Source organism: Coenobita brevimanus, chromosome 1 (genome assembly GCF_032717465.1).
Source record: "Coenobita brevimanus isolate Jiangsu-jjx chromosome 1, ASM3271746v2, whole genome shotgun sequence".
NCBI classification, from domain to species: Eukaryota; Metazoa; Arthropoda; class Malacostraca; order Decapoda; family Coenobitidae; genus Coenobita; species Coenobita brevimanus.
This window is the reverse complement of record NC_136954.1, coordinates 10,040,542-10,060,514: the sequence shown is the minus strand read 5'-3', so window position 1 is coordinate 10,060,514 and position 19,973 is coordinate 10,040,542. Positions and strand designations below refer to the sequence as shown.

The following is a 19,973-nucleotide window of genomic DNA, read 5'->3' as shown; positions in this document are numbered from 1 at the left end:
CAGGATCATAAGCCTGAAAACTCCTCACATATGGGCTCCACACTCGCCTGATCTCAACCTGTTGGACTTCTTTTTGTGGGGTTACACTAAAGACAATGTGTAATGGAACAACCGTGGCTCAATCCCTGAGCTCAAGAATGAGATCGAGGTGTTCATGAGAACCATTACTGCAGACACATGCAAAGCAGTAGTCCAGAACTTTGCTGTGAGAATCAAGGAATGCCTTGTCCACCGTGGCACTCATATTGCGTATGTCATTACGCCGCACAGCGCCCATAATAAATCATGATATTGACATGATTCTAATTGTACAGTAAATAAAATTCTAATTGTACTGTAAATAAAATTCTAATGTGCTGTTTATTTGTAGTTAAAATTTCAGAGCTCTATGTTTGATATCTTTTGTGCTATAGAAAAATAAAAAATAAACCGTTTTGGGGGACTCCCAGTACAATGAAAAATCTGGAAGGAAAAGAAAAAACTTCCATTCCCACAGCCTACAAGGAATTATTGAAACTTTGAATGATGAGAATGATGATGATGATGGTGATAATAATAATAATAATAATAATAATATAAACAAGAGGCCCCCCAAGGGGGAAATCACACCAGCCGCGAGCCGATACATATCTAGCCCGGCTCGGAATATGACCTGAACCTTGACTTACTTTCACCAAATTCGAATTCGTCCACGACTTTCCTTCCGACTACACACCTGTAATATTTTCTAATGATATCTTGAGCGGTTGCGAAATTATCGTTCTAACAGACACACAGAGAGACACAAACTGAAAACAATACCAGCTTTGCTATCGCGGGGGGTAATAATAATAATAATAATAATAATAATAATAATAATAATAATAATAATAATAATAACAACCGGGTACTCACCGAGATATAGCCGTGACCAGCGCCCGGGAACAGCTTTGGATCCAGTGTAGACCATGTCCTGAGGAAGTCCCTGACGAAGGGGCTGGACGTGTCCACTATACGGAACCCGGTGATGTTGACGGCACCGTATTCCTTCACGTCACGCTCCCACCTCTCGTCCATCACCTGAGTGGATGGTTATATGTGTGAGTGAGAGACGGAAAAAAGAAGCACAAGAGTTAAAGTGAGAGATACATGTCAACTTCATTAGTGAGGTGAAGGAAATGAGAGAGAGAGAGAGAGAGAGAGAGAGAGAGAGAGAGAGAGAGAGAGAGAGAGAGAGAGAGAGAGAAACGAATAATTATTTAATAGCGAATGCGAGAGATACTGGACAAAGTAGGAATTGCTGAGAACTGAGAGAGAGAGAGAGAGAGAGAGAGAGAGAGAGAGAGAGGAAGGATAGAACGAGCAATGGAGGAGGGGATAGAGAGAAAGAGAGGAAAGGAGAAACAGGAAGAGAGGAGGGGAGATACACAGAGAGAGAGAGAACGATGACATGGAAAGCGAGAGGCAGAAACGAAAAACAAGGATGGAGGAAACAGGATATGAGAGAGAGAGAGAGAGAGAGAGAGAGAGAGAGAGAGAGAGAGAGAGAGAGAGAGAGAGAGAGAGAGAGAGAGAGAGAGAAACGAAAAACAAAGATGGAGGAAACAGTGTATTCGACAGAAGGAGAGAGAGAGAGAGAGAGAGAGAGAGAGAGAGAGAGAGAGAGAGGCAGAAACGAAAAACAAGGATGGAGGAAACAGTGTATTCGAGTGAGAGAGAGAGAGAGAGAGAGAGAGAGAGAGAGAGAGGGGCAGAAACGAAAAACAAGGATGGAGGAAACAGTGTATTCGAGTGAGAGAGAGAGAGAGAGAGAGAGAGAGAGAGAGAGAGAGAGATGAATACAGAAAGTACAGAAAACAGCGAATGGTATGAGGGAGGGGAGTCGGCTGCAAAGTAATACAAAATAATAGTGGGAGAGGGTGTATGGAAGAAGGGAGAGGGAGAGAGAATATACAGGATGATTAGAGAAAGTGAGAAAGAGGAAAGGAGAGGAGTACAATGGGATAAAAGGGATTTCAAGTGAATACAAAGGGAAATTACAAGGAGGGGAAGAGAAACAATAAAAAGGAACTGAAAATGTGGTGAAAAAGGGACTGGTAGGGGAGGAATACAAAGGAGTACAAAGGGAGGGTAAAAGGAGTACAAAGAAGATGGAGATGGAGAGTAGAGTAAGATGAGATGGTGCACTACAAGGGGAGTACAAAGGAGTACAAAATAAATACAGGAAAGGGAAGGAGGAGAAACATTTATAAAAGGTACAACGAGCAGTGAGAGGAAAGATGAGTGAGGGAATATGGAGAGAGGAAGACATGGGAATACAAATGGGTAAGAGGAGTACAAAAGAATACAAAGAACGAGATGGAGTGAAGGGTGAGGAGAAATGGGATATACGGTAACAATCAGTACAAAGGAGAGAGAGAGAGAGAGAGAGTTACGATGAAAAGCCGACTAACGGTAAATGATGATATAAAAAGAGGATTAACAGAGAGAGAGAGAGAGAGAGAGAGAGAGAGAGAGAGAATCAGCCAAATTTTAAAAAGGCAAGGACTGAGGAAAAAACAATATAAGAAAAAGATGAGAAAAATACCTGGTAATGAAGAAAAGAAAGATAATAAAATGAAAGATATAGAGGACAAAAATGAGAAAAGACAAAAATAAGAATAATGAATTGATAAAAGGACAACGCAAAACAATGAGGAAGAGAGAGAGACAGAGCACGAGACTATGGGAGAGAAAAGAAAGAAAAGAGAAAGAGGACAACCAAGAAAACAGAAGAAGAGAAGAGGACGAGGATCAGAATGAGGAGGAGAAACAAAGAGAACACGAGACATGAAATAAGAATACGATGATGACGAAGACGATAACGAGGAGGAGGAGGAGGAGGAGGAAGAGGAAGAGGAAGAGGAGGAGGAGGAGGATTACACAGGATTACACAGGAAAGCAAACAGCAACAGACCTTATGGTCCTTTCGAGGCTGCTTGTTACAGAGAAGACTATGACTACAAGATCAAACTCTACATGCTGAATGCTAAGGATAGTAAGGCATGAAGGCTCCCCCCACCACCAAACCCTCCAGGAAAAAGTGAGAAAAAAGACCATGCAGCATGGAAAAACTGACATGGAAATTTTATAGGAAACACTGGAAAGGAAAAGTCACATTCTATAATACTTTATTTATAAGGTACCCGATTGAGTAACCTGAAAGAGAAAGTAAACAAATAAAATAATAGTTACGGCATGACATTATAAACCGGTACATTGAGTTAATGGGAAGTCTGTGGACATGACGTGGAAGCTACACACTGCACAGTGTGGATGTTTAGGGATGGAGCGGCAGCCTTGCCTGGCACTTTTAAGGTAGGCAGCAGTCAATCAGGCCCTAGCTCCGTTCGCTCCACTGAGACAAAGAACTCTTCCATGTGGGACAAATGCACAAGTTTCATCCTGAAGCAGTGACCCCTGGTACATTTAAAAAATCCCGATAGTGGTCACTTGACTAACAGAGACCCTCAGTGATTCACGGTCCATCACAGGTCGAAAGAGTAGTGACCGTTAAATCAGGGTTATCTGTGCAGATCCTAATCTGTGCTTATATTGCTTTCTTTGCATTAAGGAGATTGAAAAATATATAAGACGGGTGTCTTAGACAAAAGGGGACTGCACAGTGCACAGTGTGGATGTTTAGGGGTGGTGCGGCAGCCATGCCTGGCGCTTTTTAGGTAGGCAGCAGTCAATCAGGCCCTAGCTCCGTTCACTCCACTGAGACAAGGAACTCTCCCATGTGGGACAAGTACACAAGTTTCATCCTGAAGCAGTGACCCCTGGTACATTAAAAAAATCCCGATGGTGGTCACATGACTAACAGGGACCTTCAGTGATCCACAGCCCATCACAGGTCGAAAGTAAGAGTAGTGACCGTTAACTCAGGGTTATCTGTGCGGATCCTAATCTGTGCTTACTGTATATTACCTCATTTGCTTTGGGTAAATCGAAAAACGTATAATGACGTGACGTGACGCTATGTTAAGTTAACGGGGTGTCCTGTAGACACGAGGGGACTGCACAGTGTGGATGTTTAGGGGTGGTGCGGCAGCTTTGCCTAGCGCTTTTAAGGTAGGCAGCAGTCAATCAGGCCCTAGCTCCGTTCACTTCACTAAGACAAGGAACTCTCCCATATGGGACAAGTACACAAGTTTCATCCTGAAGCAGTGACCCCTGGTACAACCCTTAAAGGCATACGTTCCCCCTTTCCGGATTGGGTTTTTGTTTAACATGTGGTACCTTGTCTTCCTTTGAAGATGCTGGCCAGGCAGTCCAGGTATGTGAAGTGTTTGCCTAGGCCTGTTGTGTGAAGTTAGTGTGCTCCCTCTTGTTTTTCCATTGTGGGATTTATTTGCGTTTTTAGTCCATCAGACTCATCGTATGCTGTGCAGGTCTAACTCATTTAGGACTCAGCGTATGCTCTACAAGTATAACTAATTTAGGAGTGTGACAATCCTTTTTTGGAAATATATGTGCATGACTGTTTTTATATTATGTTTCTTATGTTATTATATATTATATATATTATTTACATTATATATCATAGATATACTATATATATACTACATATACTATACTTTATATTATACTTTATATACTATATTATTTTATTTGCTTTTTCCTTATGCTTATTTCTTTTATTTGCAGATTATAACTAATAATATATAAAGACTGTAAGATAAAAGTGGAAGAAAACACTAAAGTGAAAAGACTAAAGTGAATATAAAGAAAATATGGAAGGAAAAGGACAAAGGAAAGGAAAGGGAAAAGGAAAAGGAAAAGGAAAGACACTGCTGTCAGACACAGAACTAGAGACTCTTGTGAACACCAGTGCATCAAGTGTGACCTCTCAGTGTGTGTCAGCCACAGCTATACCCTGTGTACCGATTGTGAGGGGATGTAGGTCAGTAAAAGAAAACTAAATATTGTGTCTTATATTATCGTCATATTATCGTCGTATAAAGTATCAGTCCTCATCATTTGGGTCTTAAAATCATAGTTTAGTGTCAAACGAAATTTACAAAGTCATTAGGGTGTATATACAGGGAACCATAAAGTCATAAAAATTTGTATAGTGAAAATGTCCATTTTTTATGAAAAAAAATTTAGCCCTTTTCAGGGTGTCTTCCCACAGTGACCCTCCAGAGCCAGAAGTGTGCGCCACTTACAGTACACGGCCACGGGACCTGAGAAGCAGCATATGTAATCTCTGATCTTAAATCATCATACTGGCCAAGTAATAAATTTTTTGTTCAGTTATGTAAAAAAAAAAAATGCACTTTTTGTTAAGTGTCTTTAGTCACCCATTAAACAGTTTTCTTTTTACATAATTACTAAAGTAAGTAATTAACAGCAAAGTAGAAGAGCTTTTCTTTCTTTTCATGGCCAGAAAACCAATAAAAATTGATTACAACCTTGTGTTTTGAATTTCAAAAAAAGGAGTTTGTTACACTCAACGTGTGGTCGCCTGACTAACAGGGACCCTCAGTGATCCACAGCCCATCACAGGTCGAAAGCAAGAGTAGTGACTGTTTACTCAGGGAGGAGGAGGAGGAGGAGGACACGTGAAAGTGAGAAAGTAAAAAGGAGAAGCGAGAGGATTAAAGATGTCGAGATCATTATAGCAGACATCAGAAGGCAGCCTCTCCCTCTCTCTCTCTCTAAATCCATCTCCCCCCCCCCCAAAAAAAAAAGGGAAGGACAAACTATTTATAGGCAATTACTAAAACAAACATCGCTCTCCTAATTAAAACTAGGGGTCATTGACTGCAACGGACGTGCAGATGGAGGGACAGACAGATGGAGGAACATACAAATGAAGGGACGGACAGATGGATGGATAGATGGAGGGATTGACAGTGGGATGGATAGATGGAGGGACGGACAAGGGGATGGATAGATGGGCAGACGGACAGATGTAACAGTTGGATGGACAGACGAAGGGACGGACAGAGGGACACAGGAATGCACATACAGACAGACACCCCTCACTCTATCTCTGTCGTGTCAATTTTTTATTTGGGTTGTCCATCTGCTTTCTGTTCTACAGTGGATGTGACCTGGCTTTGTCCATTTTTGTTTTTAAGCCGGAGTTAATTATATCATCTATTTTACGAGGTGCTACCCAAAAGTTCCCAAAATTTGAATAAAGAAGGAAAAAAGCTTTGGTCAAGTCCTAATCACCACTGCCCCCTTCAAAGTAGTATCCTTGGGCGTTAGACTTCGATCCCGGTGTTTCTACCATGATCAGAATGCGTTCCAGAAGTCCTTGAGCATCAGCTTGTTCAGCACTGTCTGCGATTTTCACCTGGTTCTCCTCAATGATGTCAAATCTTAGTCCTTTCAGCTGGCTTTTCATTTTCAGAATGAGGAAAACATCACACGAGGCCAAATCTGGTGAATACGAAGGGTGGGGAGAACCCGCATGTTTTTTTCTTTTTTTAATGCCAAAAACTGAGGAACAAAACGGCCTGTCTGCATGAGTGCATTGTTATGGTGAAACCCATTTGACTGTGCACCACTTGTCAGGATGTTGTTGCCTCACATCGCCATACAAAATGTGTTGGCAAGTTCCATATGATTGGCTAATAATGTCACAAACATCATGGCTTCTGCGATCTTCGAGGATGGTTGCACTAACTCTAGCCACTCTGTCAGGAGCTGAACTGATAGAAGGGCGACCAAAACGTGCACAGCCATCTGTTACCGTTTGTTCATTTTTAAAACGCCTAAACCAGTTATGGGTTTGTGTAACCCACAAAGCACTGTCATCAAATGCTTGTTTTATCATTTTACGGGTTTCTGCCATGCTATTCCCGAGTTTCACACAAAACTTGATGCACAAACACTGCTTTTTCACGTCCTCCATTTTTTAGTTCACAAAATTCGCAAACTAACCCAAACACAAGGATAAAAGCACACAAACATTCAGTAAATGCATCCACACAGCACAATGCCACTTAACAGAAACAAAGGGTGCATGCACCGCCACCCAGCATCCACACACCATATGACAAGCAGTTTCTGCCGTTTCATAATTTCGGAAACTTCTGGGTAGTACCTCGCAGTATGCTATCTTATCCAAGACGTTGTCTTTCTGAGTCTCCAAGTGGCATTTAACAACCCATTCCATTCCATTTAAGCACTCAAATTTATATACCTGGGATTTAATAAAAGGCAAAACATAATTTTTCTACTGAATTTACTACTCTCTTTACTGCACTGCTTGTGCGTGACTTTGGGAAGGCAAGAAACAATTATGAATGCTCTTTTAAATACTCGTAAACCCTTATCTTCCTCTGAAGGTGACGGGAAGGATAAATAAATAAATAAATAAACAAATATGGCACTAGTCTGAAAGTGGTTAGCAGTTTTCTACTAACTGAAGATGGAAGACTGTGAGATTCAAATACAGTTTGAGCAATGTTAGCTGCTTGTAGATGGCGTCCAAGAGGAGGATTGGCAAAAAAATAAACAGAAAGATTTGGATGATACTGTTAGAATGAGTTGAATATCCTAAGAAAAGTCAGCAAAATTTTTATTACTCAAACAAGAAAGAGGGAAGAATGACAGTGCCTGTAAATGAATTTAACTTTGCATCTGTAGAGACTGAGCTTGGATTGCCAGATGGATCATCTAAAGATTAAACTTTTTCTGCTTGGGTTGCACTGAACACTTTAGGATGATGAGAGCCATTGGGTCACACAGAGGACGTAACATCAGTGTCTACCTGATGTAAGAAAGAGAGGTGCATCGAGAGATCGTCCATTTGTGAGATGATGTTAAAATTCTGAGACCAGGTCTGGGCCCCAAAAAGGGAGGTGGTCAAGACAGGGTTAGTGAGAAGGGAAGACGTATGAGGACGGGACTAGGAAGCCGAAGAACAGGACGGGTAGATGGAGGACGGAGTGGAGGTAAATAAGGTTCAGAAGTTACTATGGAAGATAAACATGTGGACAGAGTTGTGGAAGTAAGGGACTGTGAGGCGGAAAACGGCGTAGTTAAGTGGAACAAAACAGATGAGTAAAGTTTGGGAAATGGTAGGAAGAGCCAGAGAAGTATCAGGAAGAGATGCCAGTGTCGTCATCAGGGTCAAAACATCAGCAGAACCGGGGTACGGGGAACTTGAGTCAATTTCCACAATCATAGATGGTATGGAAAAGGCTAAACATAACTGTTGGCAAAGAAAGGATCGCGAGGGCGGAACCCGGAGTCTAAAGGCCCAGCAAACTACTCAGGCAGGGACCAAGGTCCAAGTAAGCATTCCCTGCTCTACCCAAGAAGGGATAGCAACACAGCGTGAGAGAAGAGAGTCTCTCAGCACAACGCTTGGCCAATGACCGAGAATCCCACCACAAAGCAACAGCATCCACGGATCTGCAGCTGGAGCTTAGTAGCAGTTCCGCCTACGTAGAGGTCCACACACCGGGATGGTGACGAACCACCATGGTCCCCACAACTGGCCTGACCAACAACACACAGGTACACCCTAATCCTTACTGCTGTAACATGCCAACGGCCAATGGTGAAAATTTTAACGAATGCGGAAAATTCCACTCTATATTAAGCCGAAGATGGAATACAGGGGATATGAGAAAAGGAACATGCATCAGTATAAGAAAAGGGCCTTGCAAAATTAGTTGAGTCAGCGACAGGGACCTAAGGAGAGGGGAAATGGCAGCATAGAGTGGAGATGCATATGCGGCGCCCACCCAGCAACCAAACCTCTACACACTGTGGAGTCCATTAAGGTACCCTGCTATACTCCCCCACACATAGCCTCATTTTACGTCTCTGAAGTCCCCCCCCACGACGACAACGATCAAGAAAATGGGGGGACAGCCATCAGTAGCTACAGGGAGGAGAAAACTTAGTAACCCAGATGACGAGAGAGTAATTTCTCCCTCTCCGCTCCCCCTCCCCCCCCACCACCTGGTGGAGAGAAGAGGGACAAATATTAGATTTTAAATATCGTAGAGACAGCCCTTTTGATGAGTCCATTTTAATGCCGTCAAAACTAAAAGTTTCCTTATCTTAATTAAATCATACGGTTAATTTATTTGTCCCGCCCAGGACCACCCCAGTATTTTATTTTCTAATTTATCTTTAATTAGTCTTAGGTGCAGTGCTCCGCGGCATTCACTAACCTAATTTATTAACATTTTTCTATACACTTCATGTCGATACGTTTTCAATAAACTTTTGCTACCTTCAGACAATTTTTTCAGCTCCGTAGAGACCTTCGAACTACAGGGGTCAGAAAGTTCATTAACCTGCGACGTACAAGAGTGTAGGTACAAAAACACCTGAGAAGCACGAAATGGTTAATTCATCAAGTCGGCTTTCCTAAGAACACAAATATCACTTTTGTTTGACCACAGAGAAGAGATTAATTTCGTTCTTGCTATCGCAGTACAGTTTTTTTTAGTTTTTATTGACTGTTTTGTTTTGTTTTTAGATTACGCTGCCATTGTTTAAGAAGGGGGGGGGGCTATGCACGTGATATAAGATTTTTTTTGTTTGTACTACGATTGTAGATACATTTAATTCTCCTCCCCCCCCTCTCTCTCTCTCTCTCTCTCGCTTGCTCGCTCGCTCGCTCTCTCTCTCCAACCATTACCTAACTTCATATACTGTACTGATTCCATGGCACTGATTAATAGTATCTGATCCCTTCACTACGATGACATTTTGAATACTGTTTTTGCCACTTTCAGATAAGGCTGGAGAGGGATGCCTTCACGTGGTGACACCGATATAGCTGGGTGGCTTCGCTGCCTGCTTATACAAACGTCCCTCAGTTCCCTCCCTATCTCCGGAAACGCTGCAGGATTGGGACAACTTCAGCCTGAAGCTGTGATCACATATCTGAAGAACCTTGTGATACTGCTACTGTTACTACCACCACTACCGCTACCACTACCACTACTTTTACTACTACTATTACAACTACTACTACAACTAGTACCACAACCGGTGGTACTACTGCTACTACTACTACAACTACAACAACCACCATTACCACCACCACCGTTACTACTACCACCACCACTACTACTACTACTACTACTACTACTACTACTACAACTACTACTACTACTACTAGTACCACAACCGGTGGTACTACTACTACTATTACTGCTACAACTACAACAACTACAACCACCACCACTACCACCACCACCGGTGCTACTATTACTACTACTAGATGGTTTTATTCAGCCATACTTAATTTCCCCGACAAACCACACATCACAGATTAATCTTGTGTTTACTCCTGATGAGAATGAGAAGGACGGAAATAATCCATCAGTAATCAGTTGTCTGTTTGTGGATAAGATCAATATCAGTAGCATGGTTTTCTCATCAGCATAATTCTCTCTCTCTCTCTCTCTCTCTCTCTCTCTCTCTCTCTCTCTCTCTCTCTCTCTCTCTCTCAATTCTTCCGTTCTCCTTACCTCTCATCTCTTTCAGTGCATCCCTCTTCCTTTCATTTCCGTCTTATCTCCCACGCCTGTCGCAATCTTCTCTTTCTTCCATATCTGTTATCTTCATTATCGCAGTGTTCTCTTCCATCTCACATCTTCACCAAGGCCTCCTGCTAACTCTCCTTTCTTCCTTCCAGGTTTACTGCTTCATCCTTGCCTTTCCTCATCTCTCCTCGTCTCTTCTTCTTCTCTCTCATACATAACATCACTTCCTTGTTCCTCTCCTTTCTTGCTTCTATGTCCGTGTCTTCCATCACTGCCGTCCTCTACTCTCCTCCCCCTTCCTCCATCAAATCCTTTCTCTTTTCTTCCCAACCCTCCCCTTCCCCACAGCATTCCTCTTCCCCTTCTTTTTTTCTTCGCTCCCACCCCTCTCTTCATCATCACTTCTGCTGACATCACTGTCTCTCTCTCTCTCTCTCTCTCTCTCTCTCTCTCTCTCTCTCTCTCTCTCTCTCTCTCAAAGCAATTCTCGTCAACTTATTTCCTTTTTAACTTACACATCTATATCACTGTTTTCATCTTCCTTTATCTCTCTGCAACCTCTCTCACACCATTGCTTTCCTCTTCTCTTCCTACCTCCAGTCTTCATCACCGTCTCCATCTACTCTTCCTTCCCTCGCTGTCTCCCATCTACATCGCTGCCATCTTCTCTCCCTTTCTTATCTCTCATCTTCACCAAACCCACCCTCCTCCCCTCCTTTTTTCCTATCATTACCTTTCCTTCCATCACCACTATCCCCTTCTATCCTTCTCTTCCTTATCTCTCCTCTCCATTAAAGACTCTCTCCTTCTCACTCGTCTATCCCAGTCATCCTCTTCTCTCCTCTTCCTTATCTTCCATCTCTATTACTGTTTCCCTCCCTCCCTCTCTCCTCCTCCTCTCCTTATTTCTTCCTCCATCACTCCCATCCCCTCCTCCCAAACAACTTCCATCTTCCTATTCCTCCATGACCATCTCCATTACGCCACCCTCTCTCCCCTTCTATCGTTTCCATCAGAATCTTCTCTTCTTCTCTCCTTATCATCGTAATCCATCATCTCCTTCCTCTCACTCCCTTTCCTCCATTCTCTTTTCTTTCCTTCCTGAACTATTCTCATCTCCCCTAGTTTTCCTTCCTTCCATATCTCTCCCTCCCTCCTATACTCCCTCAAATACCTCTTGCCTTCTCTCCTCCCTCCTTCCATCCCTAAATTACTTTTTCCTTCCTTCCCACCTTATCTCCCATCTCGACCAAAGCCTTCGATGCCTCTTCCTTCCCTCTCATACCACGCCCATCCATTTTCTCCCCGTCCAGACTCCTCTTCCATCAACAACTTTTTCACTTCCTTCCCTTCCTCACCCACAATACCTCCCTCTTTCTCCTTCCTCCTTCTTCCCTTCATCTTTCTCATTGCCCTCCTTTCTCCTCCTTTTCTTCCTCTTTCTTTTTCCCCTCCCTCTCCCACGTTCTTCCCTCCCTCTTCCATCATCGCCTACCTAATCTCTCCTCACCCTACCCAACTCCTTAATCGACTCTCCTCTTCTCCCTTTCTCCCATCTTCAAGACTCTCTCTCTCTCTCTCTCTCTCTCTCTCTCTCTCTCTTGCCCTTCTTCCTTCATTCCCTTTCCCATCGTTACCTCCCTTTTCCTCCTTCCCCTTTTTTCCCCTTTCCTTCCCTCCCTTTTACCATCTTTCCATCCCAACCTCCCTCCCTCTTCCTCTCCCTTCCCTCTCCTTCTTCCTTTCCTCTTCCCCTCCTTCTGTTCCACCTTCCTCCTCTTATTCTTCCCTTTCCCACATCTTCCTCTCCTTCCCTTCCCCTTCCTTTCCTTCCTACACTCTTTCCCATCATTTCCCAAATATCCTCCCTACCCACCTCACTAATTAACTTCAATCCCCACCTCAATTACCAGCAAGACAAGTGAACATTAAGGTGCAATGGGCAAAATAAATCGCTAAGGAAGAGGTGTAAAGAGAGCCACGCAAACGAGAGTATGGGACTTTTAAGTTCATTGGGAATTTCGTGAAACCTTCACCTTAGTGATTTGTTTTGCTTATCACATCTTAGTAACAGCGTATGCGAGTGAGGTGGAGGGGGGGGGGATAGGGAGGGGGAGGCCGACGATGAGATGGAGGGATGTAGTGAGGAGGTATGAGAGAGAGGGGTGTGAGCTGGAAACAGGGCAGTGCAAAGGCGTTGCAAAGGGCGACATGGAGGTGATTTGTTTGTGGCCACCCCTTACTGAATTGAGGGGTCTGGCAATAGAAAAATTGATCTTAATAACCATCTTCCATGTAACTGATGCAACTGTAATTACCAACCATACATACGTACAGGAGAAAATCAGGTGTAGTAGTGGTGGTAGTAGCGGTAGTAGTGGTAGTAGTGTTAGTAGCAGCAGCAGTATTATTATTATTAGTAGTAGTAGTAGTAGTAGTAGTGGTGGTGGTGGTGGTAGCAGTAGCAGTAAGAGTAGTAGTTGTAATGTAGTAATAGTAGTAGTAGCAGAGGTAGTAATAGCAGTAGTAGTAGTGGTTGTAGCAGTGATAGTGGTAATAGCAGTGGTATTGGTTGTGGTAGTAGTAGCAGTAGTGGTAATAGTAGCGGGAGTGGTATCAGCACCAGCAGTTGTAATGGTCATTGTAGTAGTGGTGGTGGTAATGGTAGCAATAGTTGTGGTAGTGGTGGTGGAAGCAGCAGCAGCGGCAGCGGCAGCGGCAGCAGCAGCAGCAGCAGCAGTAGTAGTAGTAGTAGTAGTAGTTGCACAGGGTGGCTCATAAATAGCACTCCACTAGACGCTCGCCTGATGATGTTTTGTGTGTTGTGGGAACCGCTCAGTCTGCTGGTGTGGAAGTGGGTGTGGCAATGGACTGGTAAAAGAATAAATGATGCAGAACAGACATTGATAACTAAGGATGAAACACTACGATGTCTCCTGAGCATCTTGGGTTACTGAACCAAAATGTGTAGATATTAAACAGATTTACGTAACTTAAGAAAAACTAAGATGTAGGATATAAAATTAATCGCTTACGAAGAGGAGTTACGAACGGTGTAAAAATAAATAGTTTAGGAAGAGGTGTTACGACAGATTTAAGATGTAGAGTAAATCGCTTAGGAAGGGAAGTTATGAAAGCTTTTTATGTAAAATATATCACTTGAGAAGGGATGTTACGAAAGGTTTTAAGATGTAAAAGAAATCACTTAAGGAGAAAAGTTATGAATGATCTAAGATGTAGAATAAATCGCCTAGGGAGAGAAGTTACGAAAGGTTTAAGATGCAAAATAAATCGCTTGGGAAGAAGAGTTAGGAAATTATTCACCAAAGGAGAATACAAGTGTCGTAGGGAAGGTCCAATTTCCATCCCGTAAGTAGCAATTAAACTGAAAATGGCTGTGTGACTCAAAGAAAACGGGATTTGGGTAAAGAGGGGGACTTGGGTAAGGTGATAAGAGGCAGGAATGAGGTGATAAAAGATAAGGGTAGGTGATACATGATAAGGGTAGAGGTCATGGTTAAGGTGATGATAGGCAGGAGTGAGGGGATAAATGATAAGGGTAGAGGGATTTTGGTAAGGTGATAAAGAGACAGGAGTGAGGTGATAAATGATATAAGAGGCAGGAGTGAGGTGATAAATGATACAAGAGGCAGGAGTGAGGTGATAAATGATATAAGAGGCAGGAGTGAGGTGATAAATGATATATGAGGCAGGAGTGAGGCGATAAATGATATAAGAGGCAGGAGTGAGGTGATAAATGATATAAGAGGCAGGAGTGAGGTGATAAATGATATAAGAGGCAGGAGTGTGGCGATAAATGATATAAGAGGCAGGAGTGTGGCGATAAATGATATAAGAGGCAGGAGTGAGGTGATAAATGATATAAGAGGCAGGAGTGTGGCGATAAATTATATAAGAGGCAGGAGTGAGGTGATAAATGATATAAGAAGCAGGAGTGTGGCGATAAATGATATAAGAGGCAGGAGTGAGGTGATAAATGATAAGGGTAGATGAAGATAGAGTAGACGGAGAAACAGGTGAGACAGTCTGAGAGTCATTAAGGGGTGTGGGGAGGGTAGGCTGACCAGGAGGCAAGTGTGAAGTGATACACCATGAGGGATGGAGGTCCGGGATAACCGATGAAAGTGGAGAGAGTAATTATGAAGGCATAATATAGGTGAAGTTAAACAGAAAAGGTGAAAGTAGAAAGATAAGTGAAGAAAAAACGTAAGGTAAAACAGAAATGGTGAATGTCGGAAGAGAGAAATAAGGGATAGTTAATGAGAAGCAAAACAGAAAAGATGCATTTCTGTTCGTTGGAAACACGAGTCTTGATGAGGCACATGGAGATACGGGGTGAAAGGAAGACTAAAATAAATGTAAGGTGATAAATGATAGGGGAACGATAAAAGGGAGTCAACAGATAAACAGACAGATTTACGCCTATCCAGTGTACAAGAGTACGAGAAAAGAGAAGGGGAAGACATAGGGAAGCTGCAGTAGTGGGGGTGTCGTCGTAAATGCAAATAATGAGGTAAGGAGAATGATGTTAATTATTTCCTTGGTCACGAACCAGAATAGTCGACGTTATTATCCAAGTCCCCAATCACACTGCTGAAGAAGAACAAGGGTTAAAAAGAGTAAGAGAGGTCTGGGATGATAAAGGAGATGGGGTGGCGAGATGAGAAGCTGTACTCATGACGAGATACAAGAACAACGAAAGGAATGTGAGGTGTGGAAGGTAGGAATGTGAGGCTGGGCGGTGGGAAGCAGTTGGAATGTAAGGGAAGGTCGGGAGGATGGTTGGGTCAGGAGGATGGTAGGATCGGGAGGAGGGTGAAGAAGGGTTGAGACTGGAGTAGGATTGTGCGGGAGGGTGGAGTGGGGTTGGGGGCGGGAATAAGATTATAAGGGAGGGTGGAGTGGGTTAGGGGACGGCAGTAGGATTATGAGGGAGGGTGGAATTGTGATGGTGGCGAGAGAAGGACTATAAGGGAGGGTGGAGTGGGGTTGGGGGCGGGAGTAGGACTATAAGGGTGGGTGGAGTGGGATTGGTGGCTGGAGTAGGACTATAAAGGAGGGTGGAGTGGAGTTGGTGGCTGGAGTAGGATTATGAGGGAGGGTGGAGTGGGGTAGCGGGGACGGTGGAGGATTATGAGGGAGGGTGGAGTGGGGTTGGGGGCAGGAGTGAGATTATGAGAGAGGGTGGGGGTGGTGGTACTCACAAGGCCGGACATAAGGTAGTGGTAGTTGCGTCGACCCATATGCACGTCCCTTACATGGTCAATTATAAGACTCTTGGCCATCTCCGTGCTGCAGTCCAACACCACGTACTTTTGGGTCCACCTGAAAGAAGACAGTGGGAATGAATTACACGTCAATAGATGAATATTAATGGGCTCAGTTACTGAAAGATTTACATGTGAATATATAGGTAAATAATAATGTGCTCGGCTAATGAAGATTTACAAGTGAATCCAATGTAAATAATAATATGCTTGGCTACTGAAAGATTTACAAGTTAAAATACAAACATTAATGTTCTTGGCTATTGCTTTTTTATATATACAGTGGGCATAAAAATCGATTCACTTCCTTACGATATATAACGAGGAAGAGTAAAGATTTGAAAATCCAGCAATGCAACCTTAGGAACAAAACAGTCTTTCCAGAATATAATGTAGGGTTCCGTATTGATTCGATTCTAAAGTTGAGCGATATTTCTGTCCGCAAGTGTATTTTTTTTTTTATTACCTCGTAACATACGGGGCGCATATTTCGCAGCTTTCATATATTTCAGAACCTTTATTTCCGTGCATCGCATGTAAATCAGATACATATTTACTTTTCACACCAAGGTCAAAGTTTGGCACTGCACCTTCTTCAATCCCACTGAGGAAAGGGGGGGGGGTTACTTCCTCAGTATCTCTACTTACAAGAGGCAACTAAAAGGGGCCCTTCTGTCTCCAGTCATTCTCTCCTTACTGTCCTTCCCTTTTGTTCTACCTCTCCGCATGATATTTCCGTGTTTCTCTCCGTCATTATTTTCCATCTATCAGGCTATACATCTGGCTTCATGACATGAAATAGTATAAGGATCTCCCATTGCCGTTGATGCTTCTTTCCTTCCTGGGTCAAGTCTTTCAGCAAACTCACCAATCAAGTCAGGTCTACGCCAACACCACTTCACTGTCAACACCAAAACCACCTCAAAGCCAACGCCACTTCAACGTCATGACCATTTCAACGCCAAGACCATTTCAACTCCAAGACCACTTCAACGCCAAGGCCACTTCAAAACGCCAAGACCACTTCAACGCCAAGAGTTGTTAAAACCATTTCCACATCTCTATCCGCATTTCTGTTCCATTACTGGTCATATATCTTTGCTCTGAATTAGTGTCATAGGGTCTTTGTAACCTGGCGCTCAGAATACATTCAGTTCAATCTTTTTCAAGCCCTTTTTTTATAAAAAAAAAAAAAAAAAAAAAAAAAAGGTTCCGGTGATCTGCTACGTTCGAATGCATTTTTGAAAATGCTGAATATCTTCGTAATCATTACTATTATTATTATTATTATTATTATTATTACTTCCGCCAAGGAGGTTATGTTTTCGCCCCTGTCCGTTTGTTTGTTGGTTGGTTGGTTGGCTGGTTTGTGAGCAAGATTACACAAAAACTACTGGCCAGATTTCCACGAAACTTGGTAGAAGAATGGACCTTGGCCAAGACTACACTCCAATGAATTTGGGTGCGGATCCGGATACAGGTGCGGATCCAGGAATTTTTTTCTCACTTTCTTTAACACTGCGACACAGGGAGTTGGCGGAGGTATGCTCTCTACTGAGTGCCAATTCAAGTTATTATTATTATTATAATTATTATTATTATTATTTTCTTTTCTTTATTATTATTATAATCATCATCATCATTGTTATTAAATAGTAACAAGTATTTGAAATTGCTGAAGCAATATTCAAAGAATTCCACATTCCAAACGAAAATGCTTTTATCACTGTAGACCTAATATTAAGGGACTTTTGGTATTACTTAAAATGTTTACGGATTTTGACTTCCTATTTCTCCCATCTTTCCTGTCGCTACTTATTGCTTTTCTTTCCGTTACAGGTGGCTTTACATTGAGTGACAAGCCAAATGGTTTCCTGTAAGCCAAGAAACCATTTACAACGTTGGGTGGTAGCCATATAACCGAACCATGTGTGTTCCCTACGTGTCAAGTGGGTCGGTGGAGGGTTAGTGCCCCTCCCTGTAAAACAAATTACACAGAGTCAAATGGCCACCCCGTACGGGATTATGGCGTCTAGCAATAGATAGATAGATATATAGACTTGCGACCCTGAGATCAAGATCGAGGTCATTCATACAATGCATATCATGCACACTCCTGACCCACTACACTTCCACCAAGTTTGGTCAAAATCGGCTAAATACTTTCTAATTTAGCATTTTCATACATGCAGCGCCCATTCTGCTTTTCCTCAATATCTCAAAAAGTATTTGTTGATCTCAGTATCAATACCCAGCACCACTTGTATACGTTGAGGACTACATACTGGAACATTTGCAATGCAATCGATTCAGTAGTTTTTGCAGCGCAAGAGAGCGAAAATTTGAAAATAACGGAGGGCGCTTGTGTGGCGCTTGTGCTAGGAAAAAAAAAATTGCCAAAAGATGCCTTAAGCCAAGATACATCATTCCTGAAAATTTCAAGTCTCTCTCTCGAACGGTCTTCGAATGCCAGCCTTCTAGATCCCCCTCCCCCCACGAAATATATATATATATATATATATATATATATATACAGTTAAAATATAACTCCACAGAAAATGGAATTCTTAATGTTAATGAGAAAATGATAACAACAAGACTGACCACGTGAAAAAAATGTATTTTCCAGGAAATATTTGAAAATCAAAACTATCCATTAATTTTAAGGGGTCTGATCACCCTGCGTTTACATGTCTGAGGCATTCTCGGTGATTAGGGAAGCTCCCTATCCCCTTCCTTAGCGATTTAGTTTTGGATACGGCTAGTTAATATCATTCTGTACGCTATAGATGCAGAGTATTGCGATACTACAACGATTTAAGCAACACAGAAATGGACGGCACTACGTAATCAGCATGATAAATTGCTTAGAATGAGGTGCTAGGGAGCCTCCTTAACCAACGAGAATATCGGCCTAAGTCACTGGGAGATAAAGACTGACAGGTAGCTCATTCTAGAACTTAGCTGTTGCATTTTTCAGGGACAGAGTATCGGTGTACTCTTGGATTGGAGAGTTGGCAGAAAAAGGATGACAGTGATAATGAAGATATAAACTACTGATTCTTTTTCCATTATAAGAGTTTGACCATTTTCAAGATAATATTCTTTATGATATTTTGAACTACCTAAGTATTACGAAATTATATATGAATACAACAAACTAAGAACTTTACCCCCCTCAGCATGAAGACCTATTTTCTAATTCTGTTCTTATCACTGCCATATTATCCAATTCAGCAATGGGTGATAACTATCGTAGTACAGGGGTTAACCACTTCAGTCTGATGATGTATTTTGCAGTCTATTCTTCCAAAATTCATGTGGTGCTGGAGTGGGACGCTTTCATGTGGTGGCACCGATGATAACCAGGTGACTTTCACTGCCCTCTTATACAATCGTCCCTCAATTACCTCCCTATCCCCTGAAAAGAAGATGGTGTGCTGCAGGAGACAAGCTTCAGCCTGCAGTCCACTGGGTTCATATTTCAGATCAACCAGGAGCTACCATCACCACCACCAGCACCTTCAGATGATTTTACGAACTCTGGAAAGATGCCATTCATCTTTCCTGGAAGAGATAAAGACAAATCCACCTTGGCCGTGGGCCTGTTGTGAAGGAGGTAAGAGGTGTTGGCATCAAGGCACTCTATCTCCATTAAAAAGAATCTATCTATCTATCTATTGCCAGACGCCTCAATCCCGTTTGGGGTGGCCACAAACAAATCGCCTCCAAGTCGCCCTGTCCCCCGCCATTTCACTGCCCTGCTCCCAACTCACACCCCCCTCTCTCATATACCTCTCCACCCCATCCCTCCATCTCATCCTCGGCCTCCCCCTCCCTCTTCCCCCCTCCACCTCACTCACATACACTCTCTTCGTCAGTCTTTCACCCTCCATCCTCTCCACATGGCCAAACCACCTCAGTGTGTTCCTCATAACGCTTCCTATCACATCCACATCAACACCACAACGCTCCTTTATATCCTCATTCGTCAGTCTGTCTCTCCACGTGACTCCACAGGCTCCTCTTAAATAACTCATCTCCACTGCTCTCACTCTTGACTTGTGTCCTTCCAACAATGTCCAAGCTTCACTTCCGTACGTTAGAGTTGGTATCACAATACTGTCATGAGCTACCTGTCATTAAAAAGAAACTGCAGGGAAATTCCAGTGTCGTTACTTGAGCCCTGTGT

General features: G+C 42.8%; 1 protein-coding gene across 1 annotated transcript in view; it reads right to left on the bottom strand.

Annotated features, from left to right (window-relative positions):
• Window positions 1–19,973, bottom strand: part of LOC145413995 (glutamate receptor 1-like) — an 802,643-nt gene that overhangs the window by 238,790 nt on the left and 543,880 nt on the right. Inside the window, exons 9-10 of the mRNA XM_080283586.1 lie at window positions 15,719–15,839; window positions 895–1,059 (exon numbers count right to left, since the gene is read on the bottom strand). Coding sequence (XP_080139712.1) covers window positions 895–1,059; window positions 15,719–15,839 — 286 coding nt within the window. The remainder of the gene's footprint in view (window positions 1–894; window positions 1,060–15,718; window positions 15,840–19,973) is intronic.